At 40.7% G+C, this 19905-nt stretch overlaps 1 protein-coding gene across 2 annotated transcripts in view; it reads left to right on the forward strand.

Annotated features, from left to right (window-relative positions):
* Nucleotides 1-19905, forward strand: part of DTNA (dystrobrevin alpha) — a 224917-nt gene that overhangs the window by 137880 nt on the left and 67132 nt on the right. For both annotated transcript variants that reach the window (XM_016195949.2, XM_016195948.2), the window contains exons 5-6: nucleotides 4292-4505; nucleotides 15228-15313. In XM_016195949.2, the coding sequence (XP_016051435.1) occupies nucleotides 4292-4505; nucleotides 15228-15313 (300 nt within the window). The remainder of the gene's footprint in view (nucleotides 1-4291; nucleotides 4506-15227; nucleotides 15314-19905) is intronic.

A 19905-nucleotide genomic window follows, 5' to 3' on the forward strand; every position in this document is an offset into this window, starting at 1 on the left:
TGAAATTCCAGCCTTTATGATTGCAAACTCTGAACCCCTTGTGCTTTGCCACTGCTGGAAGATAAGTGCATGATGCGTTTCTCTGTGTACTGCCCACTCCCGGTGCAGAAACACCGCCGGCTCGTCCTTGCCCTGGAGCAATGAGCTGCAGCTACTTCCACGGGCGTGCCTGTCCAGCTCCATTCTTTCCTTCCCTTACAGTCCGAAATGATAGTTTTGAGCTGCATTTCTGATCATATTACTCTCCTATTTAAAAACCTGTGTCTTCACATTCTCAGCATAAAGAGCTGAATCCTTTCTCATGGCTGTAGTGTTCCTGCAGCCTTATCTTGTACTCTGGCCCCTTCACAACCATAACATAACCCAGTTTTGTACCTATCGCCCTGTATATCACAGGAAGTCATAATTTTTGGTTATGTTTGTGTGACTGTGAGTCATGTCTGTGTCTCCTTCAGACTGTTAGCTCCCTAAGGCAGGAGCCCCATCTGTAGTTTGCCGTTGAGTCCCCAAGCCCTACCACAGTGCCTTGCACATAATTATGAAACCTAGTTTTACATGGCATTTATAATTATCTAGTCTCACACCCATAATTAGCATTTTATATTTCCTTATATTGAGACTTTAAATGTGTAGAAACACAAATATAGAATATATTTATTTTTAATAACTTTCACATAATTTTAGAGATTTTATTTGTGCATATTATTATTTCCTATGTTACATGCCCTATTCCAAGCATTTAACAGGCATCACCCCATTTAACCTTCATAGTAGTCACCTGAGGGTAGATGCTCTTACCAGCCTCACTTTTCTAAGATGAAGACTCAGAGAAGCCAAGTAACATGACAGATATGATATGCCTAGGAATCAAACCAAGGTTTTTGCAATTCTTTAGCAATCAAATGTATTTTCACTGGTGAGTCATTTTCCTGTCATGTGCTTACTTAGCCAACAGGTATTTATTAAGCTCCTATGATATGTGAGGCTGGGGGTATGAACAGTATCACTACAGACAGTCTCTTCCTATGGCACATATAGTGCAGAGGGTAAGCATACAACCAGCTGGTCTGCACAGAGAGTCCACAAACTAATGGGAAGAAACAGGGTCTTACGGTGGCATGTAGGAGGGGTATAAAACCTAGAGGTGGAAGATCCAGAAAGACATCCTTGAAGAAGTGGGGTTGACACTAAGGCCTGATGGATGAGACATAAATGAGAAGTGGGGCCAAATCAGAAAGAAATTTGCAAGCCATGTTGAAGAGTTGAAATTTCAACTTAATGGGAAGTTTTTAAAGGACTTTAAGCAGCATACAAGTGACACGTCAGATATGCAGTTCAGAAATATCACCCTGGTTAGTGTTTAGAAAGAACTAGGGTGGAATGAAGATGAAAGAACTGACTTAGTCAGTGAGATAATGGTGATAACATTGGGTGATGGGAATAAGGGTCTGTGGAAATGGAGGAATTAAAGTGATATTTTGGAGATAGAGTCTATAAGACTCAGTCATTGATAACATGTGAGATGTGAGGACCCAGGAATGAAACCCAGATTCTAGCTGGAGCAGGGGAAGAATGAAGGGGCTGAGGCCCTTCATCAGGGGAGGGAACCCCAGAGAAAGTGGGTTTGGCAGAGAGGAGATGAGTGTAGGCTGGGCACTCAGAGGCTGAAGTGCCTGAGGGATCCTTCTACACACACCTATGGACATTTTGGCCACTTCTGTGGACCTGTATGTTCCACCCCTGGGAATCCTGAGAGCCTCCCTATGCCCTACAAAGACTCACGAGGAGAGACCTAGACATCCAGATTCCCTTCCTCTCCCAGCAGCCATTTCTCTTTCTTGGCTTGTAGCCGTCTCCCTCCTATGCTCAGGTTCAGAGTTCAAACACCTCTTCTCCAATGACCCATAGCCAGGAACCAGATGAGGAACCTACTTTCCATGGTAACCTGGGCACAGATACCAATCAGGATAACAGGCGAGATCTCTTCATCACTGCTCTTTTTGTATCCTGCACCCTGGTATATCCCCAGTAACTAGATCCAGAAGGTCTATACATCACATATGTAGGGAATAAAGGTAGGAATCCCAGGGCTTTTTCCTCAAAAAAAAATTGAATAAATAAATTCAACTTATAAATTCTAATTTGGGGGGAATGCCGTGGTTGCTAAGTTGAAAAATTGGATAAATAACATTAAAAAATACAAATAATTTTCTTATTATGTGATACACAGAGAAGGTTGAAAATTTGGAATCCCATAAATCTGAATTTACCTAAACTTAACATTTAAGTAATTCATTTGAAAAGTGATTTGTATTCCTCTGCTGGGAAACAGAGATATGCTAAAATAATTTTTTTTTACATGACACACATTGTTCATTTACTCATGTATAATGTATTGTGTCTGTATACCAGGCACTACTGCTTTGAATGTATGCATTTCCTATTGAACGAACATCTCATCCACTTCATAAATTAGGAAAGTGGGGGTCTAAGTCTTCGAGGCTCAGAGGGTTATGTACTTGTAGAAGAGCCAGATTTGAACCTAAGTCTTCCAAATCCAAATCTACTGCTTTGGACTCCAAGCCAAGGAGGTCAATAGATGTTAGTTTATTTTTTTAAACATAGTGTCAGAAATTAGCGAACATGTACAGGAGACTAAAACTTGGGAGTTGGTGGTGGAGACGTGTATGTGGAGTGTACATTTCTCAGGAACTGAAACCTGTACTTCACTGACAAAGACAGCATTTATTTTCTAATGCAAAAGTGTAATGAAAAGTGAACCCTGAACTTGTTGAAATTGTGGAGAACCTAGAACTCTCACACACTGTTGATAGGAATGTAAAATAATACAACTACTTAGAAAACACTTTGGAATTTTTTCAAAAATTAAACACACATCTACCATACAATGTAGCCACTTCCTTTTTAAGTACTTACCAAGAGAAATGGAAGCATATGTCTATACAATGATTTCTATGTGATTGTGGATAGCGACTTTATTCTTTATCACCAAAAACCAGAACAACCCAAATGTCTGTCAACAGGTGAGTTGACAACCAAATTGTGATATATCCATATAACAGAATACTATTCGGCAACAAAAACGAACAAACTATTGCTACATCCAACAACATGGATGACTCACAAAATAGTTACACTAAGTAAAAGTACCCAGATCCCCCAAAAAGAGTACACACTGGATGGTTGCAGTTATATAGAATTCTAGAAAATCATGACAGAAGCAGATCTGTGGTTTGGGGTGGATTACAAAGGAGCCCGAGGAAACTTTGGGGGTGATGGGTGTGTTCATTATCTTGATCGTGGTGATGATTTCTGAGATGTCATAACAAGACCTCTGGGCAAACAGAAGTAGAAATGGATTTCTTGACTCTCCTAGGAAAGTAACCATGACTTAAGTTAATTGAGCTAGTTAGTAATGTAGCCAAGAAACTGTTCTTGATCAGTATAGTTAAGTGACCTGTGACTTAGTTCTGCTGCTGCATTATAGCAGTAACTTTCCCTTTTCCCCCAGTCTCCCTGCCCACTTTTTTTCTTATTTCAAACCTTATACTACTAAAAATATATAAATGAAAATAATGTACAACGGGGAAAATGCTTTTAGGCCAGATAGACTTGTTAACTATAATCACAAGTAGTATCTACTTCAAAGTTGCTGAGAAACTAGATCTTAAGTGTTCTCACCGCACACAAAAAAGGAAATGATAATTATGGAACATGATGGAGGTGTTAGTTAGCCAACATTATGGTGGTAATAGGATTGCGGTATGTAAATTTATTAAATCAACACAGTATGCACTGTCAAGTTACACAATGTTAAATGTCAATTTTATGTCAGTTTTTTTTAAGGAAGCCAGATAGACTTGGATTTGAAGGCCAGTTTTGCCATTAACTAGACTTTTTCCTTTGTTTTTGTCAGCTGCCTGATTCTGTTTCCTCACAGGCAATACAGGGATAATAGCTGTGTTTCAAGGGTCCTTAGACCAGAAGTAACTATCTGCTGGGGTAATCATTTGCTTGCTCCTATCCACTGTACATCAGAGCCTCTGAAATGACGCGCTTTGTACGTGCACGTGGCCACCCCTACAATAGCCCAAAGCACAGAGAAGCCTGTGAGGCGCCTTGCCCGGGGGGCGTGTAAAATAATCAACTCGCCTTCCCTTCCCCTCGGGCCGATGCGTTCCTTCTGCTTTTTTTTTTTTTTTTTTAATTTTATTATTGTTTAAAATATTACAGATGTCCCTTTTTCTCCCTTCTGCTTCAATCTCCGCAGTGCACCTGGTGGACATCTGGAACGTCATAGAGGCCTTGCGGGAGAACGCCCTCAACAACCTGGACCCGAGCATAGAGCTCAGCGTGGCTCGCCTGGAGGCCGTGCTCTCCACCATCTTTTACCAGCTCAACAAACGGATGCCGACCACGCACCAGATCCACGTGGAGCAGTCCATCGGCCTGCTGCTGAACTTCCTGCTGGCGGCCTTCGACCCGTGAGTGCTTCCGAGTGCCGGTTACTGATACACGCTCCGCTTGGCCCTTCTTGGTCTTCACTGCAAATGATTTTCTTGAGTAACCTACTGCGTCTTTTTTCTTGGTCAGATACTTATTTCAATACAGTCTCTCTGTGTTTAACATAAAGTTTAAATGCAGTGGAAAAGGCTAGAGAGTAAAACAGTGCCCTAGGGAAAGGAGTACGATTGTATTTTATGTCCTGACCTTTTAGTTAACGCATCCCACGCTTTCTAGGAGCTATGGACTCTTGAAAGTGTTGCGTGATGTCATGCCTGTGAAGTGACTCAATGAAGCATGAAGAGGAAGGATGTTTTTAACTCTCTTCTTTGCAAATGGCCTAAGACAGTGTTTCTGAGGTGAAGTGACAAGACCCTACAGCAAACAGGGAGAGACTACAAAGGGTTTCTTGACCAGCCCGGTGAAAGTAGCTATGATTTGTATTAAATGGACTGGTCGGTAACGTGCCACATAAAACAGTGATGCTATTCACACACCACCATTGAAACTCAGCCCCGTTATCTTATAATTTCCCCTCATGGAATCAGAGAATTTCAGAGCTGCCTCAGATCTTAAAGACTGTTCGTCCAAATCTCTCATTTTATGGATGAAGGAACTGAAGCACAAAGAGATTGTCACTTGTCCAGTGCCTCTCAGCACGGTAGTGGCAGAGTGGGTACTTAGGTATTCAGCTAAGGTTTCTTTTCCAAGGCATATGTGGCAGCCTTGTGAAATATAAAAACTCCCCTGAATTACATTATCAGCCTAAAATTTCAAAGGAGCTCTTGTTAATAGCCCCTGGTCTAGATATTCTATCAACGCCTCCACTTTCACTACTGGTTTTGAATATTAAAAAGGAAAATTACTAACTTGACCTTTTAGCAATCACACTTTAAGATTCTCAGAAGAGTGTTCTCAGTTTTATTGTCTGGCCAATGGTTGGGAATATTTAAGCCCGGTACTGGAGATGATCCAGCCAAGCTAATGTTTTTATGCCACTGACTTAAAAAGTCACCAGCTGTCACTTTGCAACCTAGAGTGGTAACAGAATTCTTTGTGCTCAGCTTGACCAGTATATATTATTGTTTCTATGATACTTATATTTTGAGAAATTCTCAAGTTGAAGTAAACAATTTTAAAGCAAGCAGTCCAGCGTGATAGACTTTATGCTTAGACTGTACAGACTTCAGATCTGATGTACTGCTTTGGGTAATCACTATGGTAACTGAGCAGGGCAGGTAAAGAGGCGGTGGTTCCACATGACAGGTAGCAGGATGGAACCAGGCCATGGAATTTCTGTAATGGCATTTCTATCCTGTCCCCTTAGCAAAAGCATGGCAGCTTTCAGGCTTGCCACTCAAGTCTTTAGGGGACTTATTTGTTATAAGTTTAACAATGGAAAATGTAAAAAGAGAAATATAATTTCCTGCTAACTCCTGGAGTCTTGCTAGAGGATTCATAAGGAGTTGAAGGTAAAAAAAATAATTTAGACCTACTCTATAAATAGAAAAACAGGAACACTTAATAATAAGGAAGGGGGATTTGATGAAATATATGGGACTTAAACTAACAGGGTCAGATTTTTCACTTTTGTTTAGAAATATTGGGGAGATCATTTCAAAAATGAGAGCTATAAATGTTTTTTAAATAACTATGATAATATGGCTGAATTATTCAAGATTGATAAATGCTAAGCTTAAGGACTATGCCGAGGTCAGGAACAGTTCACACAAATGTTCAGAAGAAATGTTTATTGGGTTCCTTCCTACAGATAGGAAGGCCTCTGATCTCATCATAGTAGATTTATAAACACATCTACAACTTGGAGAGATCTCACTGTAGAGATGTAGAGACACATTCACGTAGAGACCCCAGTCTGAAGATACTCCCACTTTCTGTCCTTTGACATAGCAAGTGAGTATATGCAGTTCTACTAATACTCAAATTTTCCCAATGGTGGTTCTCACATTTTAGACAAGGTGAGAAAGAAGCTATCAAGAAGTACTAATACCTGAAAATACAACTTAGAAGTGAATATAAGAAGAGAAACAAGAATAAAATGAGTGCTGGATTCTGTTTCTTATCATTGTAAACTCTTTATCCAAATGAGATCCAGTATGGAAACCTGATAACACCTCCTATCACCTATCCCATGAATGAGCCTGATACTAGTAGATCAAGGATGTGCTGTTGCTATTATAGAATCCCTGAAACATTTAAGAGATTTTCCTTTATTTGCTGTATTTTATATGAACAGATTAAGAAAAAACATAAAATCAAAAATAAAACTTAGAGATAACTTAAGAACCTGGACTCTAAAGAGATGATGTAAAAAATGAAAAAGGAAAGACATTACAGCAACTTAAACTTAGGAGGAGTAAGAACCTGGATTCAAAGAAACGTGGTCATTATTTTGGTGGCGCCTTAAAATTCACCAGATCCAACCAGGTGGATTCTGCCAAGAAAATGGTCTGAAATGAAGATCAAAGCCCACTTCACTTGGGTGTATCCCTGGGAACCAGACTTGCCTTCCCATAATCACAGTACCTCAAGAATAGCATTTCCCCCTTTTCTCCCCCAAAAGACACCTGGACCTCAGTTTTTACACAGGCATGCTTAGCACAGGCCATAAACATTCTCCTAGTACCCTGGTCTTTAGCCAAGCCAGCCTCTTAGGAGACACAGGACATAGCTGTGTACACAGGATGATTGGCAGTGTGTTCGGACTTAGTATTTGACACCAGTGACCTATGGCCACGCTTTTCGTTCTGCCACTGAACAGGCAGTCTCTAAGTCTGGAAGACTTTTGTTGTTCCTGACTTTCCTTCTAAAAATGGCTGTATCTCTGAGAGAGGGTCACCCAGTGACATTACCGACCAACTTCAAAGCAGACCTTTTCCTTACCCAGAAGCAAACTTCTCTAGGGTTTCTAGGGAAATGGGAGGGTATACTGGGAAGGATGGGAAAGGGGGTGTGAGAAGGGGAGAGCAGGGGCTGAGAGGGAAGGAGAATACTAGGAACTAGCCAGAGACCGGAGCGGGTCTCCTCTTGTCTCATTCCTTCTGTGCTCTTCAGGAACTGGCCTGCCTCCTTCCCCTCTTTGCTGCCAGGAGCCTTCCACCTGGGGCTCCCTCCTCCAGAATCCACTGACAAACTGGCAGCGGCTGCTCCTCTCACCTCCTGTCCTTGTCCCAGGGTGCAGGGGAGGGATCTCTCTGAAGTATTTTAAGGACTTTCACTGTTATTTTTTAGAAAATTGAAAGTACAAAAGAAAAATAACATGGCAGAAAGTTACAAGATGAAAATAATTATCGTTTAAACAGCTTTATTGAGGATAGTTGTTACCTTAAAATTAATTCCTAAAAGTGTGGCCTTTGAGAGGTAAGGTCACAAAGTCTGATAAACAATAGAGCCCTTCACCTCTCCTGGCTGATTCAGTCACCCTGCCCCAGGTACCACGGCTCCTTTCACATGATTCTGCTGTTCTCTTACAGTGCCTGTCTTCCTGGTTATCTGACTGCCTCCCACAAGCTACCTAGAGTAGAGCCATGTCTTACTCTTTGTATGCACAGCACCGGATACAATACCCAGCTCATAATGAATCGCAGAGTGAATGAATGAAAAATCAAAGGTTGACTTTTCTTAGCTCTTGTCACACTAATTTCATTCCTTTTCCGAAATTAAGTTCTCCTTAATCTCCAATATATTACCAAGACTAGTGATCCAAGTTTGCTCTGTCACCTAGATTCATACCATCTATTTTTACTTCTGCTCCACAGAGAAGAAAATCAGATATTCATGGTCACTAATGCACGTGATCCTATATTTTCACAAAAGACTTCAATATACTTATATTACTCTCTTCCAATTTCCCTAGGCAAGACTCACATCACTTTAGTCTGTTAATCTCATTTTAATTAAGGAGAATCTTCTTAGGATAGTTCCTCATAAAATAAATCATGTGACAGTGGCCTTGTTTTTAGCAAATATTATTTTCACATATATTCAGCCGCTCAAAACTCACAGTAGGACAATGATAAATATTAACAAGAACAGTGATTTTTCTATTTTCAGGGGTTCAGCTACATCCTTAAAGGCCAATTCTCTCATGATGATAATATAATAACTGCAATAATAGCTAAGATATCCTCCTCATTTACTGTGTGCCAACAATCTTACTGATTTGGCACTATATCATTATAATTCGCCAGGTTGAGTGAGTGATGAAGCTGAGACAAGAATTTAAATAATTTACAGGTCATACAGCTTCATACTAGATGAGGTAAATGCAAAAAAAAGTCAAAATCATTTTGTTTCGGGAAGCAATTTAAGTTCAGTTCTATTCATGCTTTCTGTTTCATTTTGTAAATGAGAATAAATGTCCTTTTTCCCCAGGGTAACCCTTCTTATTACTGGATACTATTATTACACTCACATTTCTTACCTTTTCAGTTTGTGGTGTTTAGACATATTTGACAGAGTGTATGTGAAAGATATATTTGGACTTAACAAGTTAGACATTGTAGATTTAGAGTTAGTTTTATGACAGCCAACTCCAAATCCATTGTATAGTAGTCTTTCATAGAGTATACAGATTACAAAGTCCTGGTCTTTTCCTCTCTGTTTGACATATGGCACCTCGCTGAGCCAGTTGAACATCCGTCCCCTCTGCTGAGCCCCCCACCCCACCCCGACACTATGACAGGAACCACAACACTATTAAGATGGATGGACGTGAAATAATGCTGGAACTCTGCCAAAATCCTTCTGCCTTTTGAGTTTTAAAAATTATTCTGATGTTTAATGCAAAACATGCTACCAAGTACACAGCCATTTCTCTGTGCAACAACAAAACTTACTGTTCACTTTGAAACAAAGGAAAAAGAATCATATGAAACCAAATGTTTTTTTCTCTCCTTTTTTTTTTCTTCATTATCTAAATGGCTAAAACTAGATATTTAAAATAGTGCTTACTTGGCTTGATTTTTTTCTAAGCACATCTTAAACTCAAGATAGCCATAGAGCATCCTCATCAGTCACCAAAACTTTGTTCTGGTGCCCGGCCAGTGTGGCTCAGTGGTTGGGCATTGACCCAGGAACCAGAAGGTCACAGTTTGAATCCTTGTCGATCGATGATGTTTCTTTCTCATCATTGTTTCTGCCTCTCTGTCCCTCTCCCTTCCTCTCTCTCTAAAAACATATTAAAAATTTTTGTTCTGGTAGAAAATATTTTTTCCCAAGATTCTTGTATGTTGCTAAAAATGGAATTACTTTCTAAAGACTTTTCGCAATTATAAATAAATTGAACATCCTTAATGTCACTCATCTGTCAGACTTATACTTTGGATGAGTGGCAGATGGGATTTTATGGGGGAAAGGGAGACAATGTCAACAGTATTGGCCCCTTCCATTCTGGAGACACTCCTGGCTAACTCACCTGGCCCAGTGCCATGAGAAATTCTTTTCCCATATAGTTTGCTAACATCAGGGATGCCAGGACCAAGTGAGGGGTTTCTCTCTGTTCACATGTTAATTTCACTATCCCAAGAGCAAGAGATACCTCTGTGATCTCTCCCAAATTATGTATGTGATCACTTCTAAATTCAAGTTATGACATGACTGACTGTACAATCTAATATTAAGGCCATTAAAGTCAATGTTTGCAATTCCTCTCAAACACTTAGAATTTCTCAATATAAAACTTAAGTGGAAATTCAGAAAGTTTCTTCCTACTAGTGCATTCATTAATTTTATATGTGTGTGTGTGTGTGTGTGTGTGTGTATATATATAGAGAGAGAGAGAGAGAGCGCGAGCGCAAGCTTGCTGTGTGCCAGATGCTATGACAGGCTGGGGATGAATAATAAGACGAGGTCCCTGCCCTTTATGAAAAGGTGTTGTATTAAAATTAACTGTTTTTCACTTTTCTCCCCAAAAGACCATGAGTAAATAGCCCCAGCCTCTTAAGCATTGTCAATAAATGTCTTTTGAGTCACTAAATGAGTGATCCGTGTGAACAAATAATTCCCAGGTAAAGAAGCCAGAGGAGGACATGATAGAGCAGTTTGAGTGCTGTGCCTTTGCTTATCAAAAACGCTCACTGATGTTTTTGTAAAATGTGTTGGTAGAAGAGCTTCGGGATTTGAGCTCTTAAATAGAGAAAATTCCTCCAGCTTGTTAAAAAAAAAAAATCAGTCAGAATTCAGATCTCACTTTCGAGGACTTGAAATTTATAATAGGATTCTTTAATTTCAACTTGGAGAAACTCTTAGCAATTTGGAGAAAATGTACATTCTCTTTTGGATTCAGTCTAGCATCTCAGACCTAGCCACATCTATTTGTTATTTTTCCTTCTTGTCAAAGCAGATTTTCCCACCCCGTCAACTTTGCCCTAAAGGTAATATGTTCTTAGTTAGAAGAAATCAGTTTGTCTCTATAAACTCATGGGAAACTCAGCATAATGCAGTTACTCACTTTTTTTTTATGATGAGTCAAACTTTGAAGTAATCCATGCTTTTAAGACAGACACTCTATAAATCTCTTTATAGTAACCCAAAATTAAGTGCTTTTTTCTTTTCTAAAAAATTTATCTTTATTGATTTCAGGGAGAGGAAGGGAGAGGGAGAGAGAGACACAGAAACATCAATGATGAGAGAGTCGTCGATCGGCCGCCTCCTGCACGCCCCGGACCGGGGACCAAGCCCGCAACCCGGACACGTGCCCCGACCGGGAATCAAACAACCATCTCCTGGATCCCAGGTCGATGCCCAACCACCGAGCCATGCCCGGCCGGGTGGTGCTTTTTTTTGTTTCCATTTTCAATTAGTTGCCCCTCAGAAAAATTTGAAAATTTTCAGAGTGAGAAAACAAAGTATAAAGGGAAATAAAAGATTTAAAGAAACATTGATTTATGAAGCAATTTCAGTTTGTACCTTTGATAATTTGCTGGTTCTCTTAAACGCCCTTTTAGGTATTACTTAAACACCAATATAACCATATAATTGGGTATTTTTTTATATCACGCTAGAACAGGAAAGTAAAGTTTGGGTAAGCAAAACCTTCAGGGTAATCGGCTTACAAATGGAATATATCCCATTATGCCAAAATACAAATAGTGGGGGAGGGGAACAGTAAAGTATGATTTATGCATTGTGTTCTCACTCTGCATTGAAAAAGAAAATATTAAAATAAGTAAAAATTTTGCATTAAAAATTAAATTATTCTTTTAATAAAAAATGACAGGCTAATAGTATCTTTTTAAAACTTTTGCTGTATCTTTTACACTATTAAAACATCAGCTGCACTAGCAGCTTTTATTTACAAAGAAAAGCTTATGTGGTCATGTCACTGATTACTGATCCTCAGTGAAGTACAGAGCCTCAGACCCCTCCGGCTGTGACTCGTCTTTCTCGAGGTGGCGGCAGCGCCGCCCGTGAGATGGAAGGTGCGCGGCCACGGCGTTCTCTAAAATCGAGAGAAGAACACCGACCTCTCGCAGCACTCTCCCCGCGTTGCCCTGCCGGGGCTGCCGGCTGCAGCACGGGGGACAATGTATGTCCCTTCTTTCTCCTCGGCGCACCGGGGCAGGCCTGCTTCCTGAGCTGTGGCCCACGGCCAGCATCCCGGGTGTCCGGCTGGCCTGCTTGGCTCCTGGAGGCGCTGCAGGGACACACTCGCCTCGGAACCGCACGCCACTTTCCTGCCCATTTGCACAAGGCTCCTGAAAGCTTCCCGTTATCCAGCCTCCAGAGCCTGCCTTCCCACTTCCTAGACGTGGAAGGAGTTTCACTGACTGTCCGTGAATCAAACCGCCCCGATTAAGGACCATTTCCAAAGAGAATAGCTCTTACATTTCTCCAGTTGGGATGCAACCAGCTTCTCTCTACCCCTTGTTTCTTTTGTCACACAAAAATAAGGACCCTGATGCCAAGATGGCCTTAAGTAATAGCCTTTGTTATGGAATCTTGTCAAAGACCTGTAGAAAATCTTACTTTCCCCTCCCCCCAACCCTTTTTTTCACCCTGCTATATCTACTGAAAATGTTCTTAAAAAAAAAAAAAAAAAAAGATCCATTTGTATCTAACAGTTTTAAGAGCCCCCATTCTCCATTGTGGAGTCAGTCATCTCCGCTCACTCCTCGAACTCCTTTAAGGTTTATCGGTGCCAGGACTGAGCAAGGTCTGAACTCAGCCACCCCTGAATCCTTCTTCCTGACAGGGGTCACATTTGCAATCTGGCACAGTCGCTTGCATAACAATACATTCCAGTGAGCTAATTTCACCCTTGAGTTCCTGCAAAACTCTCATTGAGCTGCCCTCCACTCGGTGATTTATCTAGATTTATTATGTCAATTTGGCAGAATAGCTCTGATATAGCCACTGTTGGATTTAATAGCATTAATCTTGCATTTCCAGGAACAATACAGGACTGGCCATCTCCCTGCCATCTTCTGCATTAAAACCTAAGGTTTAAGGATTCACCCGGAGCTGTCACCGTGTCCTCCTTTGGAGAATACTCTGTTTCCACGTCATCTGTGGCCTCTTCTCTTTCTTGAGTTAAATTGTTCTCTCTGGTTCACTGAAAGAAACTCCTATTGCTCCTGAAGCCTCATATATAATGTTCTTTAATTTCTTTGCATTTTGGAGACTACTTTATCTCTATATCACTCCTTTCTTCCATACTGTAGACTTTCCTGTTCTCATTATTTGAACCATGTTTCGGTTTAGGAAAAGAAACTAATTATTTCCTAAAATAAAAGCTTTGATATTTCCATTTGTCGATGCAATTGGGAATGCAGGGGACATGGAGAAATTTCAAATAGGGTGGTTTTATAAGATCATTGCATTTCTATTATAGCTGCCAGCTCTAAAATTAGTAAACAACATAATGAGAGACTATTCAAAATTCTAGGGGCACCAATTATAATGATTAATAGTCATTAATTAATATAAGAAATTCATTGTTCAGTAACTCTGTGTGAGACAAAGTATGAGGCACCAAAGTTCACCTAACTCAGAAGCAGTCTCTGCCCCCAGGATCTCTCAGGGTGGAGCTGAGTCGAATGCGTACATGTAAATAAACAAATCAAGGTCACATGGTGTAGGTACCACATAATAGGTAAAAGAGCAGGGCTAGAGACTGCCTCCACATTGGGGGAGGAGGGGGCCTATTTTCAGAGCAGAGTGAGTAATGCTATTGAGCTGGGTCTTGAGAAATGGGTAGGGAAGTCCTGGGCAGACCGTGCTGGGAAGGCAGGGACATTAAACAGAGGGACTGTGGTGTGAAGTGCAACAGAAATGGTAGCCGGTAAGACTGGAGAAGACAGAAAAAGCTAAAACCAAATCCTTAAGCAAACAGAGGCAATGGGGGTTTTATGTAATGAATAATACGGTCGAATTTGTGATATGAGCATTCAAACAGATCATTTAAGAGGTTATCACAGTGTTAAAGCAAGAGCTGATGGGAATGGAAAGAGGGTGGGTTCGATATACAGGTAAGAGGTATATTTGAGTCCCTTCAACATATGTTTGGGGTGGTAGTGCATTGAGGGAGAGCAAGAAGCCAAGGGTGACCCCACCCCAGGGTTCACTTCTGGGTAGTTAGGCGCATGGTCATTCTACCAACCAGAAGGACAGTAGGAGGAAGGGGACGTTTGTAGTAGGATTGGCTCGACTGTTATGGGACAGCTCTGTGAAGGTGATGAGTTCTATTTTGAACACACTTGGTTTGACATGGGGTATCCAAGTGAAGATTTTCAATAAATAATTACAAAAGGCTTGTGGTCAGGCTTAGAAATATCAACAGGGGAGCCACTAGCATAGGGTCCAGTCAGTTTTGCATTCTGACTAGATGCTTTTCAGATACTCTGCTAAGAATGACAGCAACAAAGATGATCGTTCTTAAGAGTAGCAACTATCAAAGCAATGAATTACTAATATGGTACACTTTCTGATTCCAAGTATATAGGAATAAGCAGTTTATTCCAACTGGAAAATCATTTAGCTGGAATATTATGCTTCTTACGCCCTTTGTATCACATTTTGTGAAGGGCAAGTTAGTTATACTTCAGAAATCAATGAGATTTGGCAGCTCTGGTATCATTTAGGTAGGAGAGCTATTCCAACAGAGCTCTTACTTTTACCCCTTTAAAATACCAACTCCCGTTGAAAAGTAAATGTATCAATATAAGTGCAGTTGGCTTATGGGAAGGAAATGATAGTTGAAAAAAAAATGTGTGAAAGTCCCCGTACTTACTCTAACAAAATTCAGGAATTCTCTGACAAAAAAATTTTTTTTTTCCTGAAGCAGTGTTTAAATAAATTGTAGAAATGGTAGAATCATCATACATAAAACTATTTTATGAAGCCCAAAGTGAAAATCATGTTCTGTCATTTTTATCCATATGTCATTTTAATCATGCTATGTCATTAAATGGCACATATCCCTCTGGCTACCAGTCCATGCTTTGAGCAAGTTGACATATACAGATTTTAACTTGAAGAGTCTGCTAGCCCTTGAAAAAAGGAAACACTGATTAGACAGTTTTTGGAAATGTGTGTTGACTTGTATTCACAACCTTTGCTAAAATGGATTGTTTACATAATGCATACAGCTGTCTTATAAATTCTACAGAACAGAAAATGTCAAACCTTATTACTGGAAGGTCTCCAAATGACATCTTTTTTTTTCTTTTATCATTAAACAGGGAAGGCCATGGCAAAATTTCAGTATTTGCTGTCAAAATGGCTTTAGCCACATTGTGTGGAGGGAAGATCATGGACAAATTAAGATGTAAGTTACTCCTGTGTCCCTTTGCGTATCTCTCCTGCAGATCTCATTTCCCTCTCCCTCATTCCTGCCATGTCGTCCCTCCCCCCCCCCGCTCATGTGACTTTGCTCATTCTATGACAGTTGTTTGCAATATGATCTTTATTGATCTTCATTGACCTTTGGATTTCATCATAGAAATATTAGATAAGTGTTAATGAAATGAATGTTTTCCTTCTACTTACAGGTTATTATTATTTATAACCCATTGAGTATTACCAGCTAGACTTTGTGATATTAAAGTAAGATATACATTCTTTCAAGTTCATTGTACTGTACTGCCCTATGGAAGGCCTTGTTGGGACACCTTCCTTTTTTAGGTAATCCAAAGCCAAGCTCCCAGCACAGTTCTTCATTCTTCTCAGCCTGTGCTGCTCAAATCACTAGAAGCTCTAACCATTCCAAAGTAAACACTACCAGGGTAGGGGGCATAGTAATTGCACAGAGACACTACAGACTGATAATTAACTGGATGCCAATAAAAACATGATAGGCACAGTACACTGAGTGATTATGGGGCTTTTATGTACCTTTTGTCACTAAATATGGTAGTTTAAACCAACAAAACAGTGGAAGGTTTTTTGGTTACTTGATTTGTAGGTAAAGAAGCTGAGACTCAGAGAGTTAAATTAAATCGCATAGCTAAAATGGCACCAGGATTTGAAGCCTGACTATTTTCCCTATACCACTGGTTCTCAAATTTTAGAATGTAATAGAATCACCTGGAGTGCTTTAAGACATACATTTCTCAGTCTTACTCCCAGAATTTCTGATTCAGTGGACCTAGGGTGGGGGCAGGAGACAAGAATTTTTTTTTTTTAAATAGATCTTTATTGATTTCAGAGAGAGGAAAAGAGGGGGAGAGAGAGAGAGACAGAAACATCAATGATGAGAGAGTCATTGATCGAGCCCGCAACCTGGGCATGTGCCCTGACCGGGAATTGAACCCCAATCGCCTGGATCCTAGGTCGACGCTCAACCGCTGAGCCACGCCAGGCCCGGCAGAATTTTCACATCTAACGAGTTTAAAATTATGTACATGCTGCTGTTTAAAAGAAAAATTTTCATTTAACCCTCTCCCTTACCCTAAATATTAGGAGTTTATGCTGTAACATTGAATGAGAAAGAGCACCGTGATGGGAACTAGGAGTCCCAGGTTGTAAGCCCAGCTATGTGACTAATTTGCTGGGTTATCCTGTGGAAGTTACTTCACTTGTTAAGTCCTCAGCTTCCTTGACCATCCTAAATTCAGGGATTTTGTTAGACGCCTGTGGGTCCCTCCTGGCTGCATCATCTGTGACCCACAGCCTCTCCTGAAAGTGATCTCTTGCTTCCGGATGCAGCAGGAGGGGGCGAATGAAGGAAGATACAGAAATAAGCCCTTCGTTCCTTTGGAATCTCCCCCCACTTGCTCCAAGGCACAGTTGCCATGCCCAGGAGGCATCCCCTGCAGGGTTAGGCTGGGGAGAGAAAGTTTAGCAAATGAACCAGGGCAGAGGAAGAAACTCCTGAGGGTCTTGCCTGCTGACTTCATATCACAACTGGCCACTTTTGCTGAGGACATTGATAAATGGGCGTGGGTTTTTTTAAGTCTAAAGAAGTATTTCCAGATCCTTATTCAATGTTATACTAATAGGTACCTGGATGAAAGGGCCCCATATTAAACGAAGTTTGAGGAAAACCGGAGAGAATAGTTTCCTGCACTTCAGAACTCCTCAGAGCCTTTCCCAATCCAGGTTCATCCTGTGCCATCCAGGACGCTGGTGTTTTCCATCTTTCTACTCAGCTTTCCTCAGTGTTGGGTTTTATCTCTTCCTGGGGGAGAAGTGGGTATGGCGCTTTCAGGAGCCACATCTCACTCCAGAGGCCCTAGCCCTAAAGTCACATTGCCCAGCCATCATGGGCCAGTTACTACACCAGTTACTGTAACAGGAATGACTATGACCGGCATGGAGTGACCCACTGTCACCTCCTAGCCTGGGAAGGGCCACTGCTCTCCTTTAGCCTGGGAAGAAATCTGGGGCCAATACAGATGAAGGGAATGAGTGTTAGCTAAGCAATAACTGTCCGCACAGTTACAAAGCTCAAGATATAATGATTAAGTTTTCGAGAAGATCTTAACCAACTGTCAAAACCCTTGCAGCTCTCCTGCAAGTCCAGGAATTCAAAGCAAGCAATATAACTGCTGCAGTGCTTTTCCTCACCCCATCCCATCCCCACCAAGCCCCCCACGATCAGTGAGCAAGCTTGCATGCTGTCTCGTGGCCCGAGTAAATCCCCTTCAGTACCACGAAAGAAGTAACAAATGCATGAGTCTCACTGCAAGTAAACTGTGTTCTCCAGGAATAAGCTTCAGAGTGTCACAAATTCTGTCGAAAAATAGATAGTGTAATCGCGATGTAGTATCGCATCGCCCTCTCCCAGAGCTGTGGCCCTGAATCACAGCCTAATGTGTCCCCAGTTCTCTGACTGAAGAGTCACTCTTAGAAGAGTTAATCCCAAAGAAGGTGGTTTAAGTGGTTTCCAGGTAAGTCAGTTGAAAGCAATTTGAACAAAAAAAATTTAGCTGAAAGCAGTTTGCTGGAAGAATCTCTCCAAAATGTTAATTGGTCAGAAATTTATATTCTTAGTCACCAGTGATAATTATTGATTGAATGAGCAAACATAAGAAAATCTGCCCACAGACAGCAAGAGCTGACTCTTGGTTAATGGGATTATGGGTGCTTTCACTAGTCTTTTGCTGGCTTGCATTTAATAATAGAAGAGGTAAAGCAGTGATTTTCTGTATTGCTTTTATTTTGAATAAGAAAATAGTAAAATGAAAGGATATGGACGTTTTCAGGATTTGAAGTTTTATCTTCCTTTCTTATATTCTAATTCACTTTAAGCCAGTATGCTAGCTGTGCTTATTTGGCAATTTTTCTATTTTTGTGCTTGGTGATGAAAGATATTTTGTTTGTTCCAACTGGCCCCTTAATTTTGGAGAGCACCAGGCAAGAGTAATTGGCTTAAAATAAATTAGAAATTTTAAAAAGCAAAAAAGTAGATAACCACAGAAAATTTAAAGCTATTTTTAAAACTGCTTTTAAATGCATTAAAAGGGATGACAAACCCAGGTTTTACCACAATTTCCAATACTCAGGGCCACCAGGAGCCAGTCAATATGCAGGGTGTTCGTTGTACACCTCCAGGCAGCCTAGGGTATGGGGCCACCCCCTGCAGTCATAGGACTCAGCAACCTAAACATAAACTGACCTAATACATGCTTTCTGTCCAATTGTCCTTGGTCTGATTATAGCCTGTTGTTTTAATAGAGGGAACACTTGTTTATGTTTCTGCTCAGGGCTCCTGGATAGTCCTAAGGATCTTAAGGAATTCTGAATCCAGTGCTGGAAGCCTGGAATGCCAGGTGCTGTTCTAAAGCCTCTGGGGAGGGCTTGTTCTGTTTTCATTAAAAGAGTAGCACTATGGGAAGCACCATTTATTTGTTGAGCTTCTATTACTGAACTGGTGGTTCTGCCTCCACACCTGTCCCTAGCATAATATTTCTAACTCACTGGCCTGCCTTAAATTCTTCGGGATCTCCCCCAACATCTTCTGGACACAATCTAAACTCCTTCATTGAGATTCTGAAGCTCTTCCTATCTCCACCCCATCCCCACCAAGCACCATGTGTACCGCAGGCTCTTGACACAATGAACTACTGAACATCTTTGAGTGCATCATGCTTGAGCAGGCTCTGCACATCCCAACCCAGTTTCCTAAGCCTGACTCACCCCTCATTGTCCTGTACACTTGGCCTAGAACTCACCTCTGTAGGGAAACCTTCCCTGACCCACTCCTCCCTCTGGGAACTCTCTCTGAGCTCCTGCTGCATCCTGTACACTCTCCTAGTCCCATATTCATGCCACCATGTTACATACAATGTGTGATGTCATAAGATGCATGATATAATCATGTTGCTATCATCCTCCCAGAGGGCAAGACTAGCACCTCCTTATTTTTCTCTATAGTCACTGCTTAGCACAATTACTCACACTTAGTATGCACTGTTAATTTTAGTTGAATGAATGAGTGAATATAAATTCTTCTACAGCATCTATCATTGTATGGTACTATAGGAGATAAATGGTGGCTTAGCGTATCATTTGGAACGCTGCAGAACATTCCCAATGGAGAGGCAAAGCCTAACTATATGAAGTAAATGACAGGAAAAAAAGTGATATGAATTTAATAATAAAAATAGCTAACAATTACTGTCTACTAGGTACAAGTACTATTTGAGTGCTTTATATCTCTGTGCTCTTCACCTGTTAACTAATTTAATCCTTGAAATAGCTCTCTATTTGGTATACATACATATATATTACATATTATAAGCATATTACATATGTATGTGTGTATATATAATATATGTAAAACAGAGCCTAGAACTAAGGTATAAACACATATTTTGATAGCTTCTTCAGAGTCCCTTCAGTTTTTAAAAAAAACCTAAGTGGCATTAACAGTCACTTCCCTATAATCCCAGTGACTGAGCCCCAGTTTGGCTATTG

The sequence above is a fragment of the Miniopterus natalensis genome, chromosome 7 (genome assembly GCF_054644295.1).
Source record: "Miniopterus natalensis isolate mMinNat1 chromosome 7, mMinNat1.hap1, whole genome shotgun sequence".
Taxonomy (NCBI): Eukaryota; Metazoa; Chordata; class Mammalia; order Chiroptera; family Miniopteridae; genus Miniopterus; species Miniopterus natalensis.